Source organism: Ptiloglossa arizonensis, chromosome 4 (assembly GCF_051014685.1).
Source record: "Ptiloglossa arizonensis isolate GNS036 chromosome 4, iyPtiAriz1_principal, whole genome shotgun sequence".
Taxonomy (NCBI): Eukaryota; Metazoa; Arthropoda; class Insecta; order Hymenoptera; family Colletidae; genus Ptiloglossa; species Ptiloglossa arizonensis.
The window spans coordinates 24,950,942-24,975,284 of record NC_135051.1 but is presented as its reverse complement, the minus strand read 5'-3'; the positions used below and the strand labels follow the sequence as shown (position 1 = coordinate 24,975,284).

At 42.8% G+C, this 24,343-nt stretch overlaps 1 protein-coding gene across 3 annotated transcripts in view; it reads left to right on the top strand.

The window, feature by feature from the left end:
• Positions 1-2,804: 2,804 nt before the first annotated feature.
• LOC143145197 (nephrin) overlaps positions 2,805-24,343 on the top strand; it is a 179,419-nt gene continuing 157,880 nt past the window's right edge. For all 3 annotated transcript variants that reach the window (XM_076308345.1, XM_076308344.1, XM_076308346.1), the window contains exons 1-2: positions 2,805-3,361; positions 10,724-10,941. In XM_076308345.1, coding sequence (XP_076164460.1) covers positions 10,824-10,941 — 118 coding nt within the window. In that variant the 5' untranslated portion in view covers positions 2,805-3,361; positions 10,724-10,823. The remainder of the gene's footprint in view (positions 3,362-10,723; positions 10,942-24,343) is intronic.

Sequence of the window (24,343 nt, the reverse complement as noted above, 5' to 3'; positions counted from 1 at the left end):
AGGAACCAAATATATAAATAACAATTGGTATAACGCGAATTACGTTATCAATTAATTTTCCCAACGGATCATTTCGAACTCGCCGAGTTTAAAAACATTAAAACGCAAACACGTCGGTGTACTTTGATTGTGGCAAAAATCGGTTAACGAACCCCACATTAACCGGTTTGAATCTCGGTTTAAGTATAAACGTGTATCTAACGGATAATAGATAATAAGAATAAAGTATTTCATCTTAATAGCTATATTGACTAATATAGACTTCATAGAGGCTATATACCTCACATCGACTCTATAGAGGCTCTTAAATTCAGATCCAAAAAAATGATAACGAACGTAAATGTACAATCTAAATGAAGAACTTTTAACCAAAGTCTACGAGATATATTCAACTTTTCTCCACAATTAACGGGCAGTTAAATTCCACAACCAGGAATACCATGGGCCATTTAAATCCGGTCACCAAAGTTACCACGGCATGTAAATCCAATGCGATCGAGTTAATGAGCACTTTTTCCCCAAGAAAACTGTGGGGAACCGTCCAGTCGTGGAGGGTTGGAAAGCGAATTATTCTGCAATTCGACGTCCCTCTGCGCGTCAAAAGTGAAATCTGCGGCCGTTGCTTTGCGATTCCTCCCACAGGACGATGTCGACGTTTTCGCGCGCTTTTATCCGCTCGAGCTGTTGTTACGTAACGAGCTAATCTCGCATCATTCGTTCCAAAACCGACAACATTTTAAAAGCTCATCGGTAGCCCGTTTTCCCCGACGTTTCATGGATTACGGATTAACGTCGCAACATGCCACGCATCGCGTAATTACACTCACTGTTTAATACGGGAGGCCGCGAAAAATGTTCCCAATAAAGGGTCCATTTTACCGTCGAATTAAACTCTCGCCGTGTACACACTCCCCCGACTCATTATGTTGTACATCGACTCGTTACACGTGGCACTTTGTCAACGTATCTTCGACTCGATTTGTCACGTTGAATTCAACGCGAGCGTAATTCGGTTACGACATTATCGAGGGAAATTCGGGTTAATCGAAGGGCGGTTTCCGCTTATCCCGTGCTTCGCGGAATGTAATCGCTTTGTTCGATTTATTGTTAAATCGCTACGATTATCGAACGTCGAGCAATCTCTGCGAATTGATGCACTCAAAGAGGAACCAAAGACGGGAGGAGAAAATAGTGGCTGGAATATTAACGATGTGCCATTGGTAAGAAAATCTTCGACATCGTGATGGCTCTCTAAGCCGGGAAAGTCGTAGTACCCTTTACGTCTAACTTAACATTTCGAATAGTATTTTTTTTTAAATTTGACAACCGTGCCATCGAATCTTTCGAAAAATTACGCGAGCTCGTAATTTCCTCACAACGGAAAATCTTTCGCAACTGTTATTTTCCTATAACGAAGGATCTACTGAATTTCTTACAATGGAATATCATTTGCAAGCGTTACACTCCTGGTTTTTTGCTTGACGACAGACAACGCTAATTGTTCTATTTGCTTCAAGTCCCGAGACCTCGTAGTACTTAACCGAGAAACAAAAACCTATACACATCCTAACATGCTTTCACACCCTTTTAATAAAGAAACAGACACTCCTTTCCAATTCCCAAGGTGACGTGGTACTTAACCAAGGGACAAAAACCCATATGCACCCTCAAAGAGCTCTTGCACATCCTGTTAGTAAACAAAAACCAAAAGCTTTGGATCGCAAAGAAAAAAAATCTACTCCCCTGGATCTACTCGCAATAGTCTCCATCGATTCCAAATTCCCTCCGAAGTCAACGAGGACACAGGTGTCGACTCGATGCATGGCTCGAGGGATTGCATAACTTCCAGCGCGGATTAATCGCCTAAGTGCGACTCGAAGCTCCCTTCTCTAAGACATCAGCCGAGCGAAGTTGTCCCGTGTCTAATTCGTGGCTCGATTAATTTCGATGACCAGGTGGATGTAATCGATACTCACCGGTTAATTACCGAGCGAAAAAGGGGTATCGAATTCATCCCTCCACGTCTCGTTAATACCGACTTCATGGCAACCAAGTGGGTATACCTACAATAAATCAAAACAGTACCAATACATTGTGTGCTAACTACGCTGACCTACAACTTGGGAAATATTTGAAATCGTCTGGAATCAGCCTCCACGGTCCGACTTTCCAAATAGAAGTTTACAACAGTGCGAAATAGAGTTCGGATACTAGAGCTCATTGGAAGCTTCGAGACTCGATGTTAGCGTCTCGAAGAAATTTCCAGTGGACAATTTACTGCAAATGCACACATTCGCAAAACTCAGTTCTACAGGTAAGATTTTCCTGATGATGTAGCGTACGAATACTATTCAGAGCCACTGTATCGCGTGCTTCTTGGGCCCGGTCGACCGGAACCGCGAACGGAGAAGCACGTTTTCATAACTTCCCCACCCCTTCCAGTCCACGTTGGTACCGTCCGGCTTCCGTCTTGCTTGCATCTCTTGTGCTCCACCGGTTTGCTGGTACGTCCAGCGGAGCGAAGCTTGCGAGCTCGCACGAAGATTATCGAGCTCTCGCGAAGCACGGGTGTCGTTGAGTCGGGTGCGCAAGCGGGCGGGGGTTCGGTCTAGGTAGAGAGAGATTCGGTCGCGCGCGGTGTGGTGAGGCGCGGTGTGGTGCGCCGGGAGGGGGAGTGGGTCGAGGGTTGGAGGCGCAGGTTGGTAGCGGAGGATGGTATCCGTGCGCGAAAGTTCATCGGCAGCATCCAGTGACATCGCGGAGCTCGGCGCGCGCGCTTCGTTCGTTGCGAGGGAGGTTTCGATGCTTCGGTACGCGATTCCCTCGATGTTTATACGATCGAGCAACGAAAGGTCGTGAGTGCAAACGCGTCGCGAAGATCCTCGCGTCGAGCAACCGGCGAAGATACATCGCGTTCAGTGAAATAAGTATACCATTAATTTTCCACCACCCCGTGTGTTTACCCATCGCGTCCCCCGGATACAGTGAGCGGTCTTCGCCGAGATCGCGTACACGGGCGGCGCGTGCAAGGTGACGGGGTATCGTGGTGCACGATCGTCGTGGAACGACGATCGATGGAAGTAGTGGTGCGCGAGAACGCGCACGGAACTCGAGAACAGTGCGGAATAGAGATGTTTATCGAGGCGGGAGTCGAGTGAGTTCGCGGCGCGGGGCGTCCACACCGATGACAAGACGCCCACGGCCACGCCACGTGTTCACAGTGTAATTCAAGCCCGGAACTGATCTCACCCCGAACGGGTGCTACGCGACCGATGACGCGGAAAGCGTGAGAACCGTCTCGCTCGGTTGCGGAGAACACGGCGATCGGTCACGGGACTTACTGGCGATCGTCGCGACACAGGTAACGCGATCCCCGTCAATTTCATCGGGAGTCATCCGCTGATAATCTACCTCCGACTCCTGTCAATTCCGTGATATCGAATCCATTCGACGTGATGTTCAACCACCGCACGACGTGAACTGCGTTAGGCTCTACCCGATTTTTTTAACAAAATGGACGAAGTGAAGTGCGTCAACTTTTACTCCATTTTTTAAACAAAATTTACAGGGTGAACCGCGTCAGGTCTTAAACAACCTCTTTGCAAAATGTAGAGGGTGAACCGCGTTAGATTTTACAAAAATTTTTAGCAAAATAGAATATGTGAACTGCTTCAAGTTTTAGACAATGTCTTTAGCAAAATGTGCAGGGCCAACTGCGTTAGGTTTAGACAATTTTTAGAGCAAATGGACGGCGTGAACTGCATCAGGTTTTAGACAATTTTTGTAGCAAAATGGAGGACGTGAATTGCGTCAGACTTTATCCGAAGAGTTCGAACAATAGAACGAGAAACTGGTAGAATTTTTCCCCTCAAATTTTTTTACTATAGCGGGGACCGGAAACTTGGGTCAAAAACACTTTCACTGCGGCGAGAACTTCCGGTTTCCTTCTCGTTTGCGTTATTTTCCCACGTTCACCACCATTGAAACTCGAGTAAGTTTTGCGTTATCCGTGGCACGGTTCCCAGCAACTACTAGGTTCCATCTCTGTGCAAAGTTATCGCGAAAGAGAAGTGGATGTAATAATACTTTTCCGCTGCGCCCCGAGGAGACGGAAAATGAAAGGTTTCCGCGTTTACACGGAACCGTGGAAGACACGGGATGCATCGACGATCCTTCGAGTGTTTTCTCAGGGACATTTCCACGAATTGCTTCAGGTTGTATTCAAGAGTCTTCTTGTATTAGGTTTATTATTTTTCTTCTTCTTCTTTTATTCTCACGCTGAAACAGACACGTGTCGATCGCCCTTGCAGGGGAAACGCGTGATTAACTGTCACATATTAACGAAAGAACATGTAATTCAAGGGCCATGCGTTCAATTTCGAAACTGCGACGAACCGTCGCCATTTATCAATCTCCAGGGACGGAATCTTTGTCAGTGTGCACGACAGAAAGAATATCGGGAATTACGCTCGCGCGATTTTATTTCTATTTTTCCGTCCACCCCGCCGAACACCGTGCACAGGTTTGCTCGCAGTCGGTCGATAAAAATAATACGTTTCAATCGGTGATGCGCGAAGCGACAATCATCGTGGCACTTGTTCATCAACCGTTGAATCGCGTGGATATCTGGGTTTCGGTGTGCACGTGTAGATTTGTAGCTTTCGATAACGTTTAGGGGAATTTCCCGAGGAAAAAATAACATTCGAAAGGTACACAGGATGGTGGATTAAAAGGGTCAAAGTCTTCAAGGACTTGTAGCACTCTTGTGATAGCAGAAGAAGAGCGTAATCGACGTAGGTTTTAGGATTGATCCTTTCGGGGTAAAATTAACTTTTGTGGTTTACCAACTTTCAACGAGGGGTCCTCTTTGAGATAGATTGAATAAAAGGAAGAATTGATTCGTTGATAGCGTATCTATAAAACCGGTCGATTTTCCTTCTCTACAAAATCACTCGACTATAAATTATCACCGAAATTACGGAACTAGGGATGTTATTATATTTGTGTATTAATTTGTTTTCATCAAATGTTACAGTGTCATTCGAGATTATCGAAACAGAGACAGAGATTATATACACCCTCGGAAGTAACAGGACACTAATTGAAAGTGAATTTATAATTGTTGTAAACTTATCGAAAGTGGAAAATTCATATGATATTTTGCATCGTAAAAGGAACAAATATTGATTGCCTATAGACACTACGGACTGTTGAAGAGATATTTCGTTTTCACGATACTTGTAAATATAAAAAAAAGCTCACATTCAAAAGGTTGTACTATTGACAAAAATACAACGTTCACGGTGACAACCGTGTTTCTATAGAAACGGGTAGTTCGTCTCGATACCGAATGAATAACGAATATTTGGCTTATCTTTTTCGATTTAGTGATCTCACGTTGACAACCTTGAACCAATTGTTTACATTCAATTTGCAGCGAATGACTCGTCGAATGTTTGCAAACGACAAAAGTTAATTTTACAACGAGAGGACAGATCCGTGGGACGAACGTTGATTATACACTTTTTGTTCCCTGCTTGGGTGCCATAAGCCCTTGAATCCTTGTACAATCTTGTAAAATACACTCTGATTCGTCCCCCTTGCTCACCAGCAACGCTCCAGAGGATATACGTGGCTTTTCGTTAAGATCGACGGTGATACCTCGTATCGATAACAGCGGTGAGATTTTCACAAATATTCCTTCGAAAAGAAAGGTTCTCTCTTCGAGAACGACATCACGTCGAAATTGGAAAAGGGAGGACACGAATGGTTCCTGAAATTTTTGAAAAATCACGCCATGCGAGTTTTAGAGCCTCACGAAGAGTTAAAAGGTGTGCGCGGACCGTCAAAGCACATACTTCTAGCGGATAGAGCACTCTAGTCCACTGGAGCCAAGTTTCGTTAGAAATAACCATTTGAGTCATGCAAGGGAGTATTTTCCCGAAAATTTCTTGGAAACCTTTGGAAAATTATACCGTGCAATTTTCAAAAACCTCACCAAGAGTTACAAGGTGTGTACGCAACAATCAAGCCACGCACTTATACCGGATGGAGCATTTATAGCGAATAGAGCACTCTAGTTCACCAGAGCCAAGTTCCGTTAAAAACAACTAGTTGAGTGGTGCATTGGAGTAATCCCGCGAAAATTTCTTGGAAAATTTTGGAAAACCACGCCGTGCAATTTTCAAAGCCTTGCAAACAGATAAAATGTGTGCGCGCATCGTCGAGCTACGCACTTATAGAGGATGGAGCACTCTAAACCCACTAGAGTCTAGTTTCGTTAAAAACAACTAGTTGAGTCGTGCACTGGAGTACTCGCGTACAATTGACCTGAAATTTAAAATGCCGATTAACTCTCTCGGCTCGTCAGGGAAAATCGATAGTTTAATGCCACGATCCTTGCGAATACTCGTGCCAACACGGTATAATGAACAATTTAAGTGTACTCAATGTTGACCCCTCGACGCTCTCGTTAAGGCGGAAAAAATGAATTTATTTCGTTTCGCCCACTAGGTTTTTCGTAATCCCCCCCCTCATCTCACTCACCCCTGTTTGATACTCGAAATATTTCGTCGGAGAAAACCGATCGATCGTCGAAGAGGCGAAGAGAACGACGCTGTTCACCACGGTATACCCCGGAACGAGATCGATGGACTTATTAGCGATTTGAGGAGCTTCTCGATCGACGAAAATCGATGTCGTACACTGGACGATCCAGTGGACAAAAATAAAAAATCTGAAGGCTATTGGATATATTATCGTGTCGATGAATATGCCTCGTTTTCAATACCGTGTGAATTTTCATTAAATATTATCGTCGAGTGTAAAAAGATTACCGCAGATTTTGAAACTTTTCTCGAACATACGCTATTGATGGTAAATTTGTCCGTTTAATTGGATATTTATACATATATTCAGGTGTTACGATACCCTTAAAATATGTAACTTTTACGCGATAACGATAAATAGTTCCAGTTTGTCGATACCAATGTTTGAAAAGTTCAAATCGATTTTTAAAAAATGTACCAAAATATACCTCAATGATTTTGCATAAACGCATTCGGGACACATTAAACTTTACGATAACATCGACCTTATATTCAGCGATTAATTACAAAGGTACATGAAATATTTAATATCGAATCGAATCTTCATTTTAGTCTGCTAAATCATAATTTTCCACGATTTTGCAAACGATTTTCCACTCATTTTCATTGAATTATTAAATAAACGTTTCCAGCAAAATTTGATCATTATTTAACCAGCAACGAGAAACTTTTTGTCGAGAAACGTTTTGTTCGATGGAAACTCAATACTACCTCGAGTTTCTTAAACGAAACAACTTTTTACAGATCGATCGTTAAAAGTTTCTTTGGAAAAATATTGGAGTGTTCGGATAAACTCGAATGGTTCAAAAATTATAATTTTTCTCCCGAACGCCCGCATACTGAAACACTTTGCATCGTCTCAAAGACGTTCGATCCTCGTCGATCGTTTCTCGGATGCTCTTCAAACGTCGTCGAACCTTTAGAAATCTGATGGCTCGGAGACGTCAGGGACTCCTTCGTGTTCCAGCTCGCTAATGGCCGTTTAACAGCTTCGTGAAAAGACGAGGCGACTCGAACTCCTCGATATCTCGTCCTTCCAACCTCCTGCGAGAGCATCGGCGGCCATTGTCTCGGCTCGCTCGAATTTCTCTCTTCTTCTTCAATGTTACGATCGTTCGAAAGGCGTGCGAAACTCTACCGGGCAGGCGGGAAACGACCTATTAGCCGCGTTCCGAAAACGATCGAGAAGAAACGGCCGAGGAAAAAATTGCAAAACGTCAGGAAACTTTCGGTTTAAGGTTCACGCGGATAATAAAGTCCTCCCGTTTCGCCGAGCATGCATTTCTCGTGGACAGTTCTCGGTCACGTATCTAGAATAGGATAGTTTGGTTCGACTCGGAAGTGGAGTGAAGTAACTCCATGTGTCGGATGTGGAACGCATCGAAAAGACAACTCTCCTTTCCGTTCAATGGTACCAATACTATCCGTAACTTTCCTCAATGTCTCCTCGAAGCACCCCGTGAAAAGACGCGAATGCACGAACAGAAAGTACTTACAAAGTGTCGTATACGGTGAACCGTGTTCCAGGGTAATGTCCCTGGAACCGTATTCGCTCGATAATTTCGATCCCGCGGGACCGAAATCCAGGCCCTGTGCTCGTTTCTTTCGCGGCTTCCATAAATCGTCGATCCTAGGGTTTCGCGGTTACTCGTTCGCTAACCGAAATACGGTTTACGTAAGTTTGTATCTCGATCGCGTGGTCGGGCGTCGTTCGTAGCATCCGATGTTACATACTGCGTGGCCAAACTCGCGCGATCATCGCTCCAGGGGAGAACGCGTGCGCAGTAACGATCCATACAGAAATCTCGAGGCTCGTATAATACTCTCCGTAGATATTGGCACATCCAAATTTTTATGCGCACTTTTATTTGTATGTTTTATATTTCTCCTCTGAAAGTTGTAAAATTGAAGGTATATTTTAGAAGAGATTGAACAAAGAAAGACCGATAATTAGTATTAGACCTCTTCTCATGAGTATTGAAACACCTTGTATTATAAAGGTGATCTTTGAACGTACGGTATTGATGGAACACCCTGTAGCTTTTGTGGAAAATTTTTATCACTCGGTACGAGGAATAAAGGAGATTTACTATTCCATGAGCTTTGAGACACCTTGCATTCTTTTCGAAAAAGTATTGTAGTAAATTTTGGTTCAAAGAATGTAGGGTTGACGATACATTATAGAACAGATCGAATTTGAAAGTCTAATAACGACTATCATACCCCTCGTTTGCATATATTGGAACACCCTGTACTTTCAGCAAACAAGAAGTAAAACCCGGTTGAGAGTAAATATGGTTCTCACTGTAGACGTCATATTTTTGTAGACAATTCGACTTTTTGGATGTAATCTCTTCTGCATTATTTTCAAGTATTTGAACTATCGTTTTATATGGAAACAAATTTCGTACACATAGGTATTAGAACACACTGTATTTTTCGTGAAAGAGTAGTAAAACCCGTTTCGAGGCAAAAACGGTTTTCACCGTAAAGACCATACCTTTGAAAATAATACAATTTTCCCCGTGCAACTTTTTTTACATTGTTTCTAAAAATTCTTACTGCAGTATTACGTAAAAATAAAAACTTCAATTTTACCATCGCAAAGGTGAACCCCATAATATTTCCTCTCAAGCCCACGCGCAATACTCAGCTTCTTCTTTCACCAGGGAATATTCCTTGGGGTCCCTCGGCAAGTTTCTAACACTTTTAGACTCACTCTCGATAAGTTTCCTAATACTTACGGACGGTTGTGAACGTTCCATGATGGCGTACGCTCGGGAGAAAGAATTTAATTTGCTTCGAAAAGGAAAACGATGAAAAGCGGGGTGAAAAGTTATTACGTTGCATTATCTTCGAATGCGATTTTGATAGACGGAGCAAGCTAACCGTTAAGCAAGAGGAAACGCTACGTTGCGTGAAAGTTAACGAAACTCGATTCAGCTTTCCGGAAGAAGCTCGCATAAAATTCTGTAATCGGTGTGGTTAGCTGGCCACCTGTATAAAACGACAAACATTGGAAAAACGCGTCGCTCGTAGTTTCGGACCAATGAACGAGCCACTGTTCGTGTTTTTCTCGTCCTCACCGTGAAGAAGCCAAAGGAGACCGTGAGGGCCTGAATTAGATAAGGATCCGGGGGGACGGTGGTAGGCGAGGAGAGTCTTCGATTAAATCTTCCGACGACGAGGATGAACAGTAGTCGTCGACTAAACCGACCGTATGAAATTCAATTCGATTTTCCCCTCTTCTTTTCTCCTTCTCGAGGCAATTTGTAATAATTCGACATTTACGGAAGCGTTTCTAGCCGTATGGTTATCAATAGCTGGATTTATCGTTTCCGATTGAATCGTCGTGAAAGACCGCGAGACAAACAACGAGAATGCGAAAACTATGCAAAGTAAGGACACTCGCGATCCAATGGGGATTTATTTCGCGCGTAAAAAATGACAGCATCAAATTTGCTACATTCGGTGGGGTGTAAAGTGGCTTCGTGGCGTGAATAATTCCATTTAAAGGACATTACGAAGCGATGGCAAACTTGGCAGAATCCGTTGGAATTTTTTAAAGTACAGTGGAACTTTTTTGATATAAATACACATTAGACGAAATGCACTACTGAACTGACATTGTGCTTCATGAACGTTCCATTGAATAAATATTTTCTTTCGTGAACGTTCTATTGAACAAACATTTTCTCTCGTGAGGGTTCATTTAAACAAACATTTTCTACCGCGAACGTTCCATTAAGTGAAAAGTATATTTCCTATTACATTACACCAATTCTATTGAAAAGTACTTTATTTTTACCTTTTCTTACTGCTTTTGTATTCTACGTAGAAAGTCATTCAGGAACAAATTGTACCATTTCATTTCGATTCGATCATTGAATAAAATCGAGCGTCGATCACTCCGTCCATTATGCGAGAATTCTCTTATGCGAACAATTTCCTCCCCCAATTAGTATCCCCCACGGTTTCTTTTCTTCGGTGTTCGTTACCAGCGAGCGACTACAGTTGATAAATCGAGTTAAATCGTTCTCGTTCGAGCTCTTTTGAAGATCGCGGTAAACGCGTTATACGGTCTTTGGATTAACCTTGGCGCGTTCTGTTAACAGAGAAAGGAGATTGGGAATTCAGCGACCCTTGCTCGGAGAACAAGACGTAAACGTCGTTAGGATGGTTTGAGGGTGAAATTATCAAGAGACGCTCGTCAGTATGCTCTGGATATTGATCGCAGTGACGTGCATCGAGGTATCGACCTTTGCCAGCGCACAGTCGAGAAAAACTACTTTTACTCAAGAAGATGGGAACAACGCTGAGCCCGAACATCCAAGTGAGTATTGTTCTTGTCTGTAATATTAATAAACAACTGTAACTGCAAATATATTACTCGCGACGAACTTCATTTCGAACCGATATTCTTTATTGTCAATCGACTCTATTACCGTAGTCGTTGAAATTTTAACGAACATTGTATTCAATTAATAGACTTTTTTATTGTCGCGGATAATTCTTGCGAATTTCTCAACTTTTTCAACAGCTACTCGAAATTTATATCGCAACTATTCTTTTAACCAATTTCCTACGATTATACAACTCGAAAGGTCATTAGCAAACTATTAAATTAATCGTACCATTAAATTACATAATTATTAAATACAATTATAATTATAAATGACATTAAATTACAAATATTTAATGCTTCACGTAAGCAATATGTATACGAACAATGTAATTAAATTCGAAATATTTAATACTTATTACGTATAATACGAGTCGCTCGTAACATTGTTATTACAGTTAACTCGCACGAATTTAACCTCTTTCTCGAGTAAGAAGGAACGAGATAAATTTGAACAATCGATTCTCAATCCTACGAAGACTACATCGTTCCACAGTTACTTCCCATACATTGTACTATGAATTCTCGTGTACATCAGAGACTTTTCATTCTTCCCCGTTGATTTTATAGATTTTTCTTCTCGAAGGACAAGACGAATACTTATCGTTCTCGTGTACACCAAAGTTTTCATTCTTCCGTATCAATTACATAAATTCCTCTTCTCGAGAGACAAGACAAATCCAAACGAAGGAGTCTCAAATTTCGTAAAGAACATCGAAATAATGACATTTCCCGTTACGCGCGTCGTGTTCCCGTGTACAAGGGAGAACAATTCGTTTAAATGTCTGCGTGAACATGGAGAGTGCTCCCTTTCCCTTGTCATGTTGTGCAAACGAGGTGCCGGGGCCAGGTAGCTGGAAAATAGAGAAACTACTCGCGCAAATTGCCGCGGGAAAAGTTTTTCTCTAATTCATTTTGCCGTGCAGTCCCGAGAATATCAAAATTAATGTATAATGGATATGTACACCGAGATTAGATTCGGGGGAGAGTTGGGTAGGAACTCGTCGTGGAACTTTTTCCGATACGCACCCCGCCTCTGTGGAAAATTAGGGAGCCGACACTGAGAGAGCCGAACGAAAAAGAAATTACGCGGAAGTTAAAATTGCACACCAACACTCGAAAAGCTATTCGACGTGCACTTTCCACGAAGAAAACGCAAGCACGAAGAAAAGTGGTGTTTGACAAAGTGCAACTCGGTAGGATCCAGATCCATTGGCTCGGATCTTGTTTAATGTAATGATCGACGAGTGTGAACATTAATAAAGAGGTACAGTATACTGCACAGAATGCACAATGATACTGTTGACTCTTTGGAGCATAGTTCAGAAATTATATTTATTTCTCTCCTTTTCGGTACAATGACGATCCATGGTGGAATATTTTTCAACCCACAATGAAACATTCAAATAACTCTGTACGCACTGCACGGCGAGACTGTCAATATATCATCTCATGATTAAACATGTAATTGATCTGTATTTAGTTTTAGTTATTTTGTATGATCTCGCACGTTTAGCAACTGTACCACAATGAGCTATAACTTAACACGATGCAATGTGAAATTTGCAAAGGTGTAACCATGATAGATGACTCTCGAGCGAGTGAACTGGATGCAAAGGTCTGCAAAGGTAGATGGTTAACAAGAAACTGCCAAGGAAGAACTCTGGGAGTGATCTTGTTAGATTTTGTAGCTACGCTACATTCTGTAGCTTGTAATTGATGGAGGAGCAAATAAGTACAAAATTGAGAGCACAGGATTGCATATTTAGTCAAATATAATGACTGAGAGAATTAGAGAAGACCACTTGCGTCAACATTGCTACCAGTTCAAAGTACAAATATAACGATAAAAGGACTTTAAATCACGTAGCTCGACACTGCTAATAGGACAATTGTGGAAAGAAACTAATTCGAAGTGTATTAAAAATTAAACTGGGGTAGAAGCGATATTAGCGGAGTCAGGCATCGAGGAGTGTTGTCTCTTTTCTTTCCAGGAAGAATACAATCTCTGAATCTTCTAAATGGAAAGGAAAAATAATAAGAATGAAACAAACGTACCTTATGAAAAGTAGATACGCGTAATGTACGCACAAATACTGAAATAAATATGACAGAGGTTTGAAATAAATGAGAAAAAATTACTTTACAACCTTTCTAATGTATAACCATCTATATCCGAAATGAAATAGGAAACATCGAATCTGTATCCAGACGTAAAGTGATTTCAATGGTATTTCGACTGTTTTCAAAGACGTTATCACGTTGAAGGTTCTCCAGCAACGTTGAAACTTGACGAATAAAAATTCAAGGAAATCTCCGAAACTTTTCGAAGGTGTCACGATTTTCGTATCCGAGATTCCGTAAGAGCCTCGACCTGGCCCGAAACAGTTCTAATGACCGTGGTCGAATTCAATCCGAGAACACCGACTGGAGCATCGAGCAACGATGAACGAAGAGGAAGTACGTGACACGACCGCCGATGAATCGAGTCAGCGAGCGAGCGAGCGAGTTCGCGACTCGCGATTTGGCGGATTAGTCGGAGAGATGCGCTTTATAAATCCCGGACGAAACTAAACTAATTAGGTATGTACGGCCGGAGCGCCGCCGTGGGACATATAATTAATGCGGTGCGCCGGGTAAATGAGAAATTAATTACAATATGGAAATCAGAAGGATCCCTGGGCCATGGTTCGCCAACGTTAGCTTGGAAGGTGCTCGTGTCCCGCCGGATAGGGATTTCTTCGACGCAGACGCACGTGTGCGGGTTGCCAGACACGTGATACGAGAATGTTGCACGTTTGTGGAGCAAAACTTACCCCTTTATTCAACCGAGCGGAAAATCTGTCCCGGTGTGGATCTCGAAACAGCGCGAAAGGAACAATCAAGATCGCAGTGTGGAACATACGCTGAAAATTGAGTCGAAGAAGTGGGGGAGTCAAGTTACGTGTGACCCCCCTCTTCTAGTCGACAATGCACGAGTTTACGTTACGACGTCGCCCACTTCGCTGCGCTCGAGGCAACGAGGCCCACCCCGTCGACCTACCCCCACTCGTTCAGCAGTGGACACACGGGTGCGCGCTACGACAACCCCTACTCCGCTACCCGCGCGAAACAACAAGGCCCGCCGCGACGACATAACCCCACTCCTTCAGCAGTGTACACACGAGTAGGCGTTATGACGTCGCCCACTCAACTGCACGGCGCAAAGCAATGAGGCTCACTGCTTTACGCAACCCCCACTCCTTCCGCTTCAAATCGAGCATACATCATCAGACACGCTGATCAAGACTCCCTCCTTGGAGAAAAATTTCTTTTTCACGCGATCGCGTATTTTCGAGAAATTCCCCGAGAAAGGGGATAATTCCCACGGTTGCCGGTAACTTACCTTTACCTTCTCTTCTTCACGGAAACTCCCACGGTTTCTGGTAAGTTACCCTCTCTCCCTCCTCCTATCCACCAACCTTCCGTATTAGCGGTTGGAAAGTAAATTCGAGCGAAATCGGTTTAGCTCGATGGCGAAGTATCGGAGGTAACCCTGTTGTTGAACCGAGGCCAACGAAACTATCTAGTTTGCTCTACGTGTTCCTCGAGGCACCCACCGTGAACTTCTCGGTTAGCGTTAACCTCGTCGAACACCAGAAGACCGCTAATATCTACGACTCTCGAGAACCCAGGTCCTTTGGAACGCTTCGTAGGAGCTTGTACGTTTTGAAAAAAATAACCCCTTCGCTCCCGAGTCATCGTGCTCTTTCACGGAACAGATGGTTAGAGTGTGACGAGCGGAAAAGTGTAGTTCAAACAGCGTCCCAGTTCCCGGAGAAAGGTAATAAAATTCTTCCGAGAAATGGGTCGAATATTCCTTCGAGCTCGGCCACGATAACATTCTCAAGGGATTGGCCGTGTGATCTCGACCGGTGGTTACGGACACACACACACAGATAGTGAGAGAAGTCGATCGTGTTTGTCGATTTTTCGAAATTAATACCACCGGGTCGAGAGTAGAATAACGCTTCCGTAGCTCTCGAGAAATTTCGTTTCGCAGAGCCTGATCGAGATCGCGGACTCGTTTTGTCAAGGACGTCGTCGCGTGAACCACGCCGCCGTGGGAGTCGATTCTGCTTCGACAAGGGGAATCGATTCGAAATGCCAGTAACTCGGCCTGTCGATACGCCGGGCTCAGAGGCGTCTAACCCTTCTCCAACCCACTTTTTTCGATCGACGTTCCTCGATTTCTGAAATTCACATCGCTGCTTCCGCGAACCGAGACAACGTTCCTGCTTCTAACGAGTCTCTGCGAGTTTCCTAAAGTATTTTCTTTAGTGGACTCGGCAAAGAATCGCAAAGTTCGTACTCTTTAGTAGACTCGGGGCCGCTACGGTACAATCTGCTCTCACGGTTATTGGATTCCAGTCTTCGCAAACAAACCGGAGCAACGCGTAAATTCGAGGCACGGGTAGTTGCCTGCCGGTCGTGTTGTACGATTTCGGCAACAGAAATGCAACCTTGCAAGGCTGCGAACTAACTAGTGTCCTACAGCGGCGAAATCGTTGATGATGACTGAGAACCGACTGAGAAAAAAATCATTGGACGAAGAAAGGTCGAGTCTCGTCCAATCTGTACGACGTGAGACTTCCTAAATGAAAAAAAGGCGCGCAAGATGAAAAAGATGTCGAGTTGTAGAAAATTTTAACAAAGGAAGAGATAGAATTCGACTTGGAGAAAATTTGAAAAAAAGAAGAGATTTAATTTGACTTGGAGAAAATTTAATAAAAGTTGGCAAATTGAAGAAACATCCAAAGAAAAAAATGGAATAAAAAATGGTGAATTGAACATAATTTGGAAAGAAAAGGAAGAATAATCTATAGTGAATAAATTTCGTATCCTTTTTATTGTTTCTTCTTCACGGTTGGTTGAATCAACAATTTTTTCGCTACACAACACTAGTCTAAACGCATCTTTCTTTCCTCGCCTCACACGGCGAGAAAGAATTTAACCAACGAAGAGGGGGTGAAATTTTGTTTAATTTCGCGCGAGAAGGTACACCGTTGGTGTGTATCGCGGTTTCGAAGCGTCCAATAAACTCGGCTAAACGAAGAGAAACCGGTGTCGGTGTGAAAAATGAAACGAGTCGACACTCTCGAGGAGCTTACATCCGGGAGGACGATATGATTTCCACGGGAAGTATTTTACCACGAAAATACGTTTAAAGGTGGGCCGAGAGGAAAATCTACGGTAAATGCGCGGGGTCTTTAAGTGTCCTTTTAAGGAGGCAGAGAGTGCTCCATCGTCGAAAAGAATCCGTTGCCAGGAGGGAGAAAAACAAAAATGAAATATCGTGGAAAAATTAAGCACAGTAGAGGACGCCTGAACAGAGAGATATTTTGGATAAAAATTTCCCACGTTTGTCACCAGCCTCTCTAATTAAAGGTTTAGAGATTAATGCCGGCAATTTTCCGGTTGCTCCGAGCGATCAATACTTCCTTCGAGACCGGCAGCCTTTTAGAGAAAATGGAAAAAAGAAATTGTCCCTGAATGTTTTATTTGTTTCGACGCGTTAACACTCTCGATAGTCTACGCCCAAAAACTAGCAAAATTTATTATCTCTCCTTCCTTCGGGTGTCCGTACACACATTTTCGCGCGAGAAATTAAACTTTTTATCTCGTCCGGGACGTTACGCGCCTTCTGGGAAGCGTCCAGGCAAAGGGTACATTAATTAAACGAGAACGCGGGCGCAAAGTTGGGGTAACGATTCGCTGCCATGATAGTTTAAATTACTATTCTACGAATCGCGTTGAAACTTCCTAACGGAAGCAGCCACTAGATCTTCTTAATAACTGCGATTCGAAAACGTTGCGTCCACGTCTCGGTTCAAACGAGACGATACAGCGCGGTGGTTTACACTCGGTACGATCACTTCTGGGAACAAGGAGCGGTGTTTCCATAGAAATATTATCTGGCACGCCTTAAACTATGTAATGAAATTCGTTACGTCGCAAACCACGTACTCGTTTCGTGGGTATAAGCTGCTTTCAGCCACGAACGTCTCTTCTTACTGGGGAGGCGGTAGAGGCGGAGGAGGTGGAGGAGCCGGCTCCGGACCCAGCTGGTTGCTCGAAACAACGATCAAGGCGCTCTAACGAGTGTTTAAACTAAGCTTGTTAACCATCGTGGACGAGCAAGAAGCTTCGACACGATACATAAAACGTGTGACGACGACGACGTCACGCTTTTCTTTTCTCGAAAATGAACTGTCCCTTTTTCGCGAACGGATCGATTCAGTTTAATATCGGCGAACAAGGGGTAACAATAGTGTGCAAAATAATATCAGTCGAGGGAAAAAATATTAAATGGCGCGTTGAAGGTCAAACTTCGATCCCCGACTCGTTGAGTCGAACGTCGGAGGCGCGTACAATTGATTTTGTTACGATCTGTGTTCTTATGTTTTCTATAATTCTTCTTGCAAATGATCGCGTCCTCACGGTAAATTAATGCTGTGTGTGTGCGTGTATGAGAGAGAGAGAGAGAGAGAGAGAGAGAGAGAGAGAGAGAGAGAGAGAGAGAGAGAGAGAGAGAGAGAGAGAGAGAGAGAGAGAGAGAGAGAGAGAGAGAGACGTGTCGAGTATTTATAGTGTATATTTACGTCATTATGTAGATTTACAGTGACACGGATTGTAAAGCAGTACTTCGGTAGTTGAATTCTACGATTCGGTGAAAGATTCTGTACAAGTTCTACTATTCACTGCGATATTCTATATGAGTTCTATTATTCACTAAGCCATTCCATACAAGTTCTACTACTCATTGAGGGATTCTATGTGAGCACTACTATTTCATATGATTTCTATACGACATCTAGATTCTATATGAGTTCTACTATTCGTTGAGAAATTCTATACGAGTTCTACTATCCATTGAGAGATTCTATACGAGTTCTACTATTCATTGAGAAATTTTATACGAGTTCTACTATTCATTGAGAGATTCTATACGAGTTCTGCGATTTTCTATGACTTCCTCAAGACTTTGCGGTAAGTTTCATTCAAACTCTCTTCTTTTGGCCACGTTATCAAATTGAACTAAACAATACATTCCTACCGACGACTACTATCGATGTATCCGACAAAACGGCAGTGGAAATACGAGTGCAGAATCGTGTAGTAATTTTTTACGAGCAGAACGTCGCTGACTTTCACCCCTAGACACGAGATATGGTTCTAGAGATTTCGGAGCTAGCCTTAGTCCGCAATTACGACCGTTTCTCGGTGAAGGCTGCAGCACACGAGGTGCGCAGCTGTCCGAGAAACCCAAGTTTCTTTGGTTTTAATACCATAAAACTGAGTACCCGTTTGCGAGCTTCTTCTTTCAACAGCTGTCGAATCGCCGAAATCGTGAGTACAACGCTACAAAGCAGATCCAGAAATTCTTTTTTTTCCTTTCGTTCCTCGAATTCGAAACACGGTTGACCGATACGAAAATTTCAAACAAAGAACCGACCAAAAAAGAGATTCGTGAACGCACCACTACCACGCTGAGAGGCATCTCCCTTGGCGTGAAACAAAAAAAAAGCGCACAATTTCAAAACGATAAACGCGGTCCTCGTCCCGATTTCTCAGAAAATGTTTCGTTCCGCCTCTCGAGCTATTCGACGAAATTGACGCACACGCGCAGAACCGTTTCCGGTTTCTCCGTCTGGTCGTTTCGCCGATAGGCTCGTCGAGGGGACCGCCCGAAATTGTTTTGCGTTAATACCAGCGCAACGATGCACGAGAGCGGAACGACAATTTCGTTGGACGATCAAACGGGTGCTCAGAATTCGCGGAACGCGACAGTGCGCTGAACAAAAGAGACGAAAAACGTGTCGCGTGCGTTGCCATTTTGCGTTGTATCGATTTTCTCGCGGCTCTGGTTGTTTCGAATGGATACACATTGTTCGTCGGGGGCAATATTTAAGCCACCGTGCGTGTTCATGACACCACCGATCCAATTTTAACTCGATTTTCCTTTGAGCAACTTGGACTGCCCTTGTGACGAAAATTCTCCTCGATCGGAGTGTGTTTTTGCACCGGAAGGTAAACACACTAGGATAAAAAAAAAAAAAGAAAATAGTCCAAAAAATCGTTGCGCAGTTGTAGGAGCAAGTATCGTAACACGAAACCGCGCATCTGCGGCTAACATTGCAGAATTCGACGGTCGTTGAAAATCCGTTATTAAATAACGGTCGTTACACTCGCTGGGGTAACGTTACTCGAGCGTTTGTGCAAACAAATGCGCGATACACCGATGTATGCACTAGAGGCGATGTTTGTTCGATCGCGAATACACGATTTGATGATTCGTATTATTACAACGTCCGCTTAATGAGCTTTCAGCTCTCTGATCGACTGTCAACGTGATATTTTTTTTCCTTGCTCTCCACTTTGTTGAAGTTCTTGGAATCCGGTCGCAAGTCACCTGAGTCATTAAAAATATTTCCTAGAACTCCAGGTCAACATAGAGATTCATACATCCGTACTTTATGCTTTCCTCTTTTTTTTTTCATAAAAAATTAACCAGTAAAAACATACACTAAACACGCGTAAACACCGATTATATGCGAAGAATAAAACATTCCGTGATTCCCCTTCTTCATTCCATAAACAACACTCAATATTCCGTGATAAACATTCCATGATGGTATCAAATATTCAATCATTATGTATGTGGTCAGACAGTTCATTTCGACGGTCAAGTGTGACCAAATATGCGTATAGAACCAACAGTTTAACATCTATACTTCCAACGATCCAAATAACCTCAATTTGTTCTTCAAAAACGATCGAGACACTCGAACCTCGACATTTCTCGTCAACCTTCGCAATACATCACTGCCTTGACACGTATTTTTATCCACGGGACAAGTCGTGACAGCTCTGTTCGCAAATTACGCGAAATTCGCCTAAAAATGTGGCTTGGAGAGTAACGACGACGCAATTGGTCAAAGGAAACGAACTAACTAGTAATTAATCCATCCTTGCTCGTCTGTCGAACGAATATTTCGCGAAAGTTGCTTTTCCCCATGTCGCCCCCAACCCCCCAACCCCCGTGTGTGTATGTTCCGAATTTTCCAAATCCCGTTAATCTTGCACCTCTTATCCCCTCCCACTTGATGTTCGGTAACGGTTTCTGTCAAAGCATTCGAAACATGACGCAAACGGATGAGTTTTCGAGTTCTTTTTAAGCGAATATTTCCGTCGTTGGAACGAGTTTGGGTATCTCGGAAAGTTTCACTCGTTGACGTAGATTATCTCCGAATGCACGCTGCAACCGAATTCTCGCAAATGCGTTACGCAGTGGGGTGGGGAGGAAGATGGGGGTAACGAGGATGAGCATTTCCGTTAAAAGGCAAAAACTAAGCGGATTAAAAAAAATAGCGAATCGGTCGCGACGCCACTGGGAAAAGTTCGTTCCACTCGGTCGAATCTTTCTTTTTAATATTATCGGGCGCGTCGACAGCGCGTTGCATCGTCCCCGTTCAACCGAGGGTTTTCTTCGCCGGAAGAAAATCGATCGATCAACGTGATTTATACAGAGTCCCCGATTAAGCAGACGCGTCTTCGCGCTGAAAATTTTTGAACGTCCGTACAAGAGAGAAATTGACTTTCTTGTCCCAAGTTTTAATTACTTACGGATGATGAACGACGATCACCACACACCAACGGATAGCCCAAAAGTTTTGAATTACCAATTACGTCTGTTAGTTTCCATTCAGCTCTTTTGGCAGGAAATTTCGTAACCGAGGAAAACGTGGACAGAAAAATCGATTCGTAGAAAAAGCAAGAAAAATTTCTTTCAGAGCGCAGCTTCCGTTGGAAAATGGCGCGAGGGTTACCTCGATGGATCGGGTTTTACGACCACGCGAGAGCAAGCGTTTCCCGGCGGTCGAGTTTTCCTATGGAAAAGGTCGCAAAGTGTTTCGCTCCACAGGGGAAAAATAAAATATCCGAAGTACATAAATTCATCCACAATAGTGACGAACAGTTGTTTTTTAATACTATGCGAATTTTAATTCAACATCCGGTTATTGAAATCGAGCGAGTTCATTGCAGATTTCGAACCTTTTCAAACGAATGTTAATAGTGCATCTTTGTAAATTTAATCAAAAGTTACGACACCCGTAAAATAGGTAACTCTAGTTTCATTTAACGATAAATAGTTGCAATTTGACGATTACAATGTTCAGAAAATTCGCTGTAACCCGATTTTTGTTAATAATATACATGACCGTGTATCCACTGACGACTGTTACCAAACAATTAATTAAATACCAAATTTCCGCAGTATTTCGGGTGATTGTTCACTCATTTCCTGTTCGATTACTAAAAGAAAGTATTTCCAAGGAAATTCAATCGGTATTTAGCCAGCAACGAAACGCAATTACGGAAAATGAACGAAAAACCGTTTCATTCGATAAAAATTCAAGATTGCCCATTGCGAGAAACTGTTTACTTTTTCACACGTTGATTGATACATGGATGTGTTCCCTTTGAAAGAGTATCGGAGCATTTAGGTCGAAAATTGATTACTTTGGAATTCACGATTTTCATCCAGAACGCCCTTCCGCACGAAAATCACTGTGCGTTCGAAACGTTGTATCAAAAAATCGCAGAGGAGGAAAGTGGCAGCGGGTCGACCGATGGGTATCCTCGAGGCGATCAAAGTTTTAATTAATCGGGAGCACGAGGCACCGGGTATTTTTATTAATTTTACTTTCCTTCCACCTTTATCCACCGACTTGCCCGCCAGCTTTACGGAATCAGCTTGACCCTAATAACGTCGTGTTACCTCAACGATAATTGCTCCGAACTTCAAACGCTCCACATTGCGCTCGACGCGTTGATTTCGTTCAACGTTGGAGAAACGGTATCGCGTGCAGAAAATTTTCTTTCGCGTCGAATACGACGAATCCATTCGACCGAGTGTATCTCGACCGAATCAACGAGACTGGACTCAAGACCTTTCTCATTCAATGCAATTATTATTACACTATACACGATTATTAATTTCGCGATAATCGATGCTCGATTCGTACGATATTGTACGAAACGTATAGTGGAAAAAAGAAGTTTACCAAAACTTAACACTATGTGAGTGAAAGCTACAAAGGTAATATAACGAAGATAGATCGAAAATTGCACGATATTCTTTAGTTTGTATTTTACAGAGAAGGATATCTACGAAAACATTGTATTCCTCGTATTTTGTGCTGTATCGAGTGTTAAATAAACTCGGCTGCACTTGTTATACCGTGCGAGGCTTTCCAATGTAATAATTACGTGAAAAATAACAAAGGTGGATGACTATCGAACGGTATTGTTCCCCTTTTATTTTTCATTCTATATACGAAATTATCTCCGGAGAAAATTGTATTAATTTCGTTTCATCTTGTCTCGAGTGTTGAATAAACTCGAGTGCACTTGTCGTTCCATTGTGTGAAAATTCTCTTATACGAACACGCTGTGCCCCAATTAGGTCGTACGACGAAGATTCCGCTGTACTTGCCACGGCAAAAAATACTCTACTATAGAGTTTTCCGATAGAACGGAGTCAAATTTTATAAATTACCATCGGAAACTTCAAGGAAGCCAATCTTTAAAAAAAAATACAAAGAAAACCAATGACAGTTTTGGATCAATTAAACCCTCAGATCTTGATACCACTATACCCAAAGATCGTGAAACACTAACACCACGATCGAGAGTTAATGTCAAAAAAAGAAAAAAAATGAGAGAAAAATTTACTGTACCAGTCTACGCTCAACATCGTAATCCACAACTTCTGACAGAAAAATTTGTTCACTTAATAAACAGTTTTCGAGTAATTCGATTCTCAAATCTTGGCGAATTACAATATCCAAAGATAGTGAAACACGAATAACCCGATCGTAGAATTAGCTCCAAGTGTTGCAAAAGGGGTGATAAACGGTAGCTATTATCGAGTGACGAACTTTCACGAGGCGAACTAGATTCCTTGATAACACTGCTCCAACAGAGGTTCTCCGTCTCTTTGACAGGAATCTGTTCCCCATTTCCCTCTAAAAACGGTACCCTGTTCGTCGATAATCGATCTCCAGTCGGACGAGTTTGACGCTCGTTGAATCGAATCGGTCTTCGAGTGTTGAAGCAGCGTCGCTGACTCGAAGGTATACTCGTCAACGACGTCGACATTGGGTTCGATAATCCGCAGTCAATTAGTACGATAACCGATTCTCCAGCTCGTGTCGCCCCCCCCCCCCCTCACCCAAAGGATCCACGTTGCTCGATTTTCCGACCTCTAGGCCGCGGAATCCGCACCATACTATACCATACGACCTCTACGACGTCCTCCTGAATCCTCTTGGATACAGCACTGCTGTTTACACCCCAGGCTAATTCGTCCAGCATATACGACCAACCGGTAACTGTATTGGATGGATGTTACTCGCGATAAGGGTCCTATGCACCCCGTCTACCACGGTTACGACCTTCGACCGATCCGTCCACCCCCGTGTAGGGATATCTTGCCCCGATTAGAGCCGGAACCAACATCGTTAACCCTGTGCTCGCCGAGGATATTCGGATTAGTGGTTCTTCTGTGATAAACCTAGTCATATTTCCCTCGTTTCTACAGTAACTGGAATTTCATTTGTTACTGTGTCTAAATATAACTAAAAGTGTTAAATAGACGTACAAGAGAAATGGTGTAACTGGTGACACAAGAGTGTCCAATGTAAATATTCAAATATTGAGACGACTCGGTCTTCTCAATGCAGAATTTAGAAAAATGATTGAGCAAAATGGAAACATGGTGAAATTACTTCGAGAAAGTGCAAAGAGACCGGGGATGGTTGTTACAAGTGCAAGTTTTCGTAAAGGAATAGAATAGAAATCACAATTAATCGCAATCTCGTTCACTATAGCGTCGAAAATAAACATAAAAATTTTGAAACAATTCAGTCTTCTCTGCAGGCTAAGATACAAAGAACAGTGCAACCGGAGTGGGGTAATTTTATGTGTATCGATATATCGAAAACAAGTTTTCGAGAGAATCGAGTTGAAAAGTTCGATGAGCAAGGATACGTAGAAGAAGAGCGTCACACTGAATGGTTCGCCCGATAATGTCAATAATGTGCTCACTAGCCCGTTAATAAATGCATTATCAGTATCGATCATAGCCTCCCTTGTTTATAAGTACGCACCCTGGGGACAGTTAAGTGCACGCTCCAGAGAAACTGCCAACTTGATTTACTCCCTAAGCGAAGCTTCGAAAATGAAAAAAAAAATTAATTTTCCGGAATTTTACACGAGATTCGTCCTC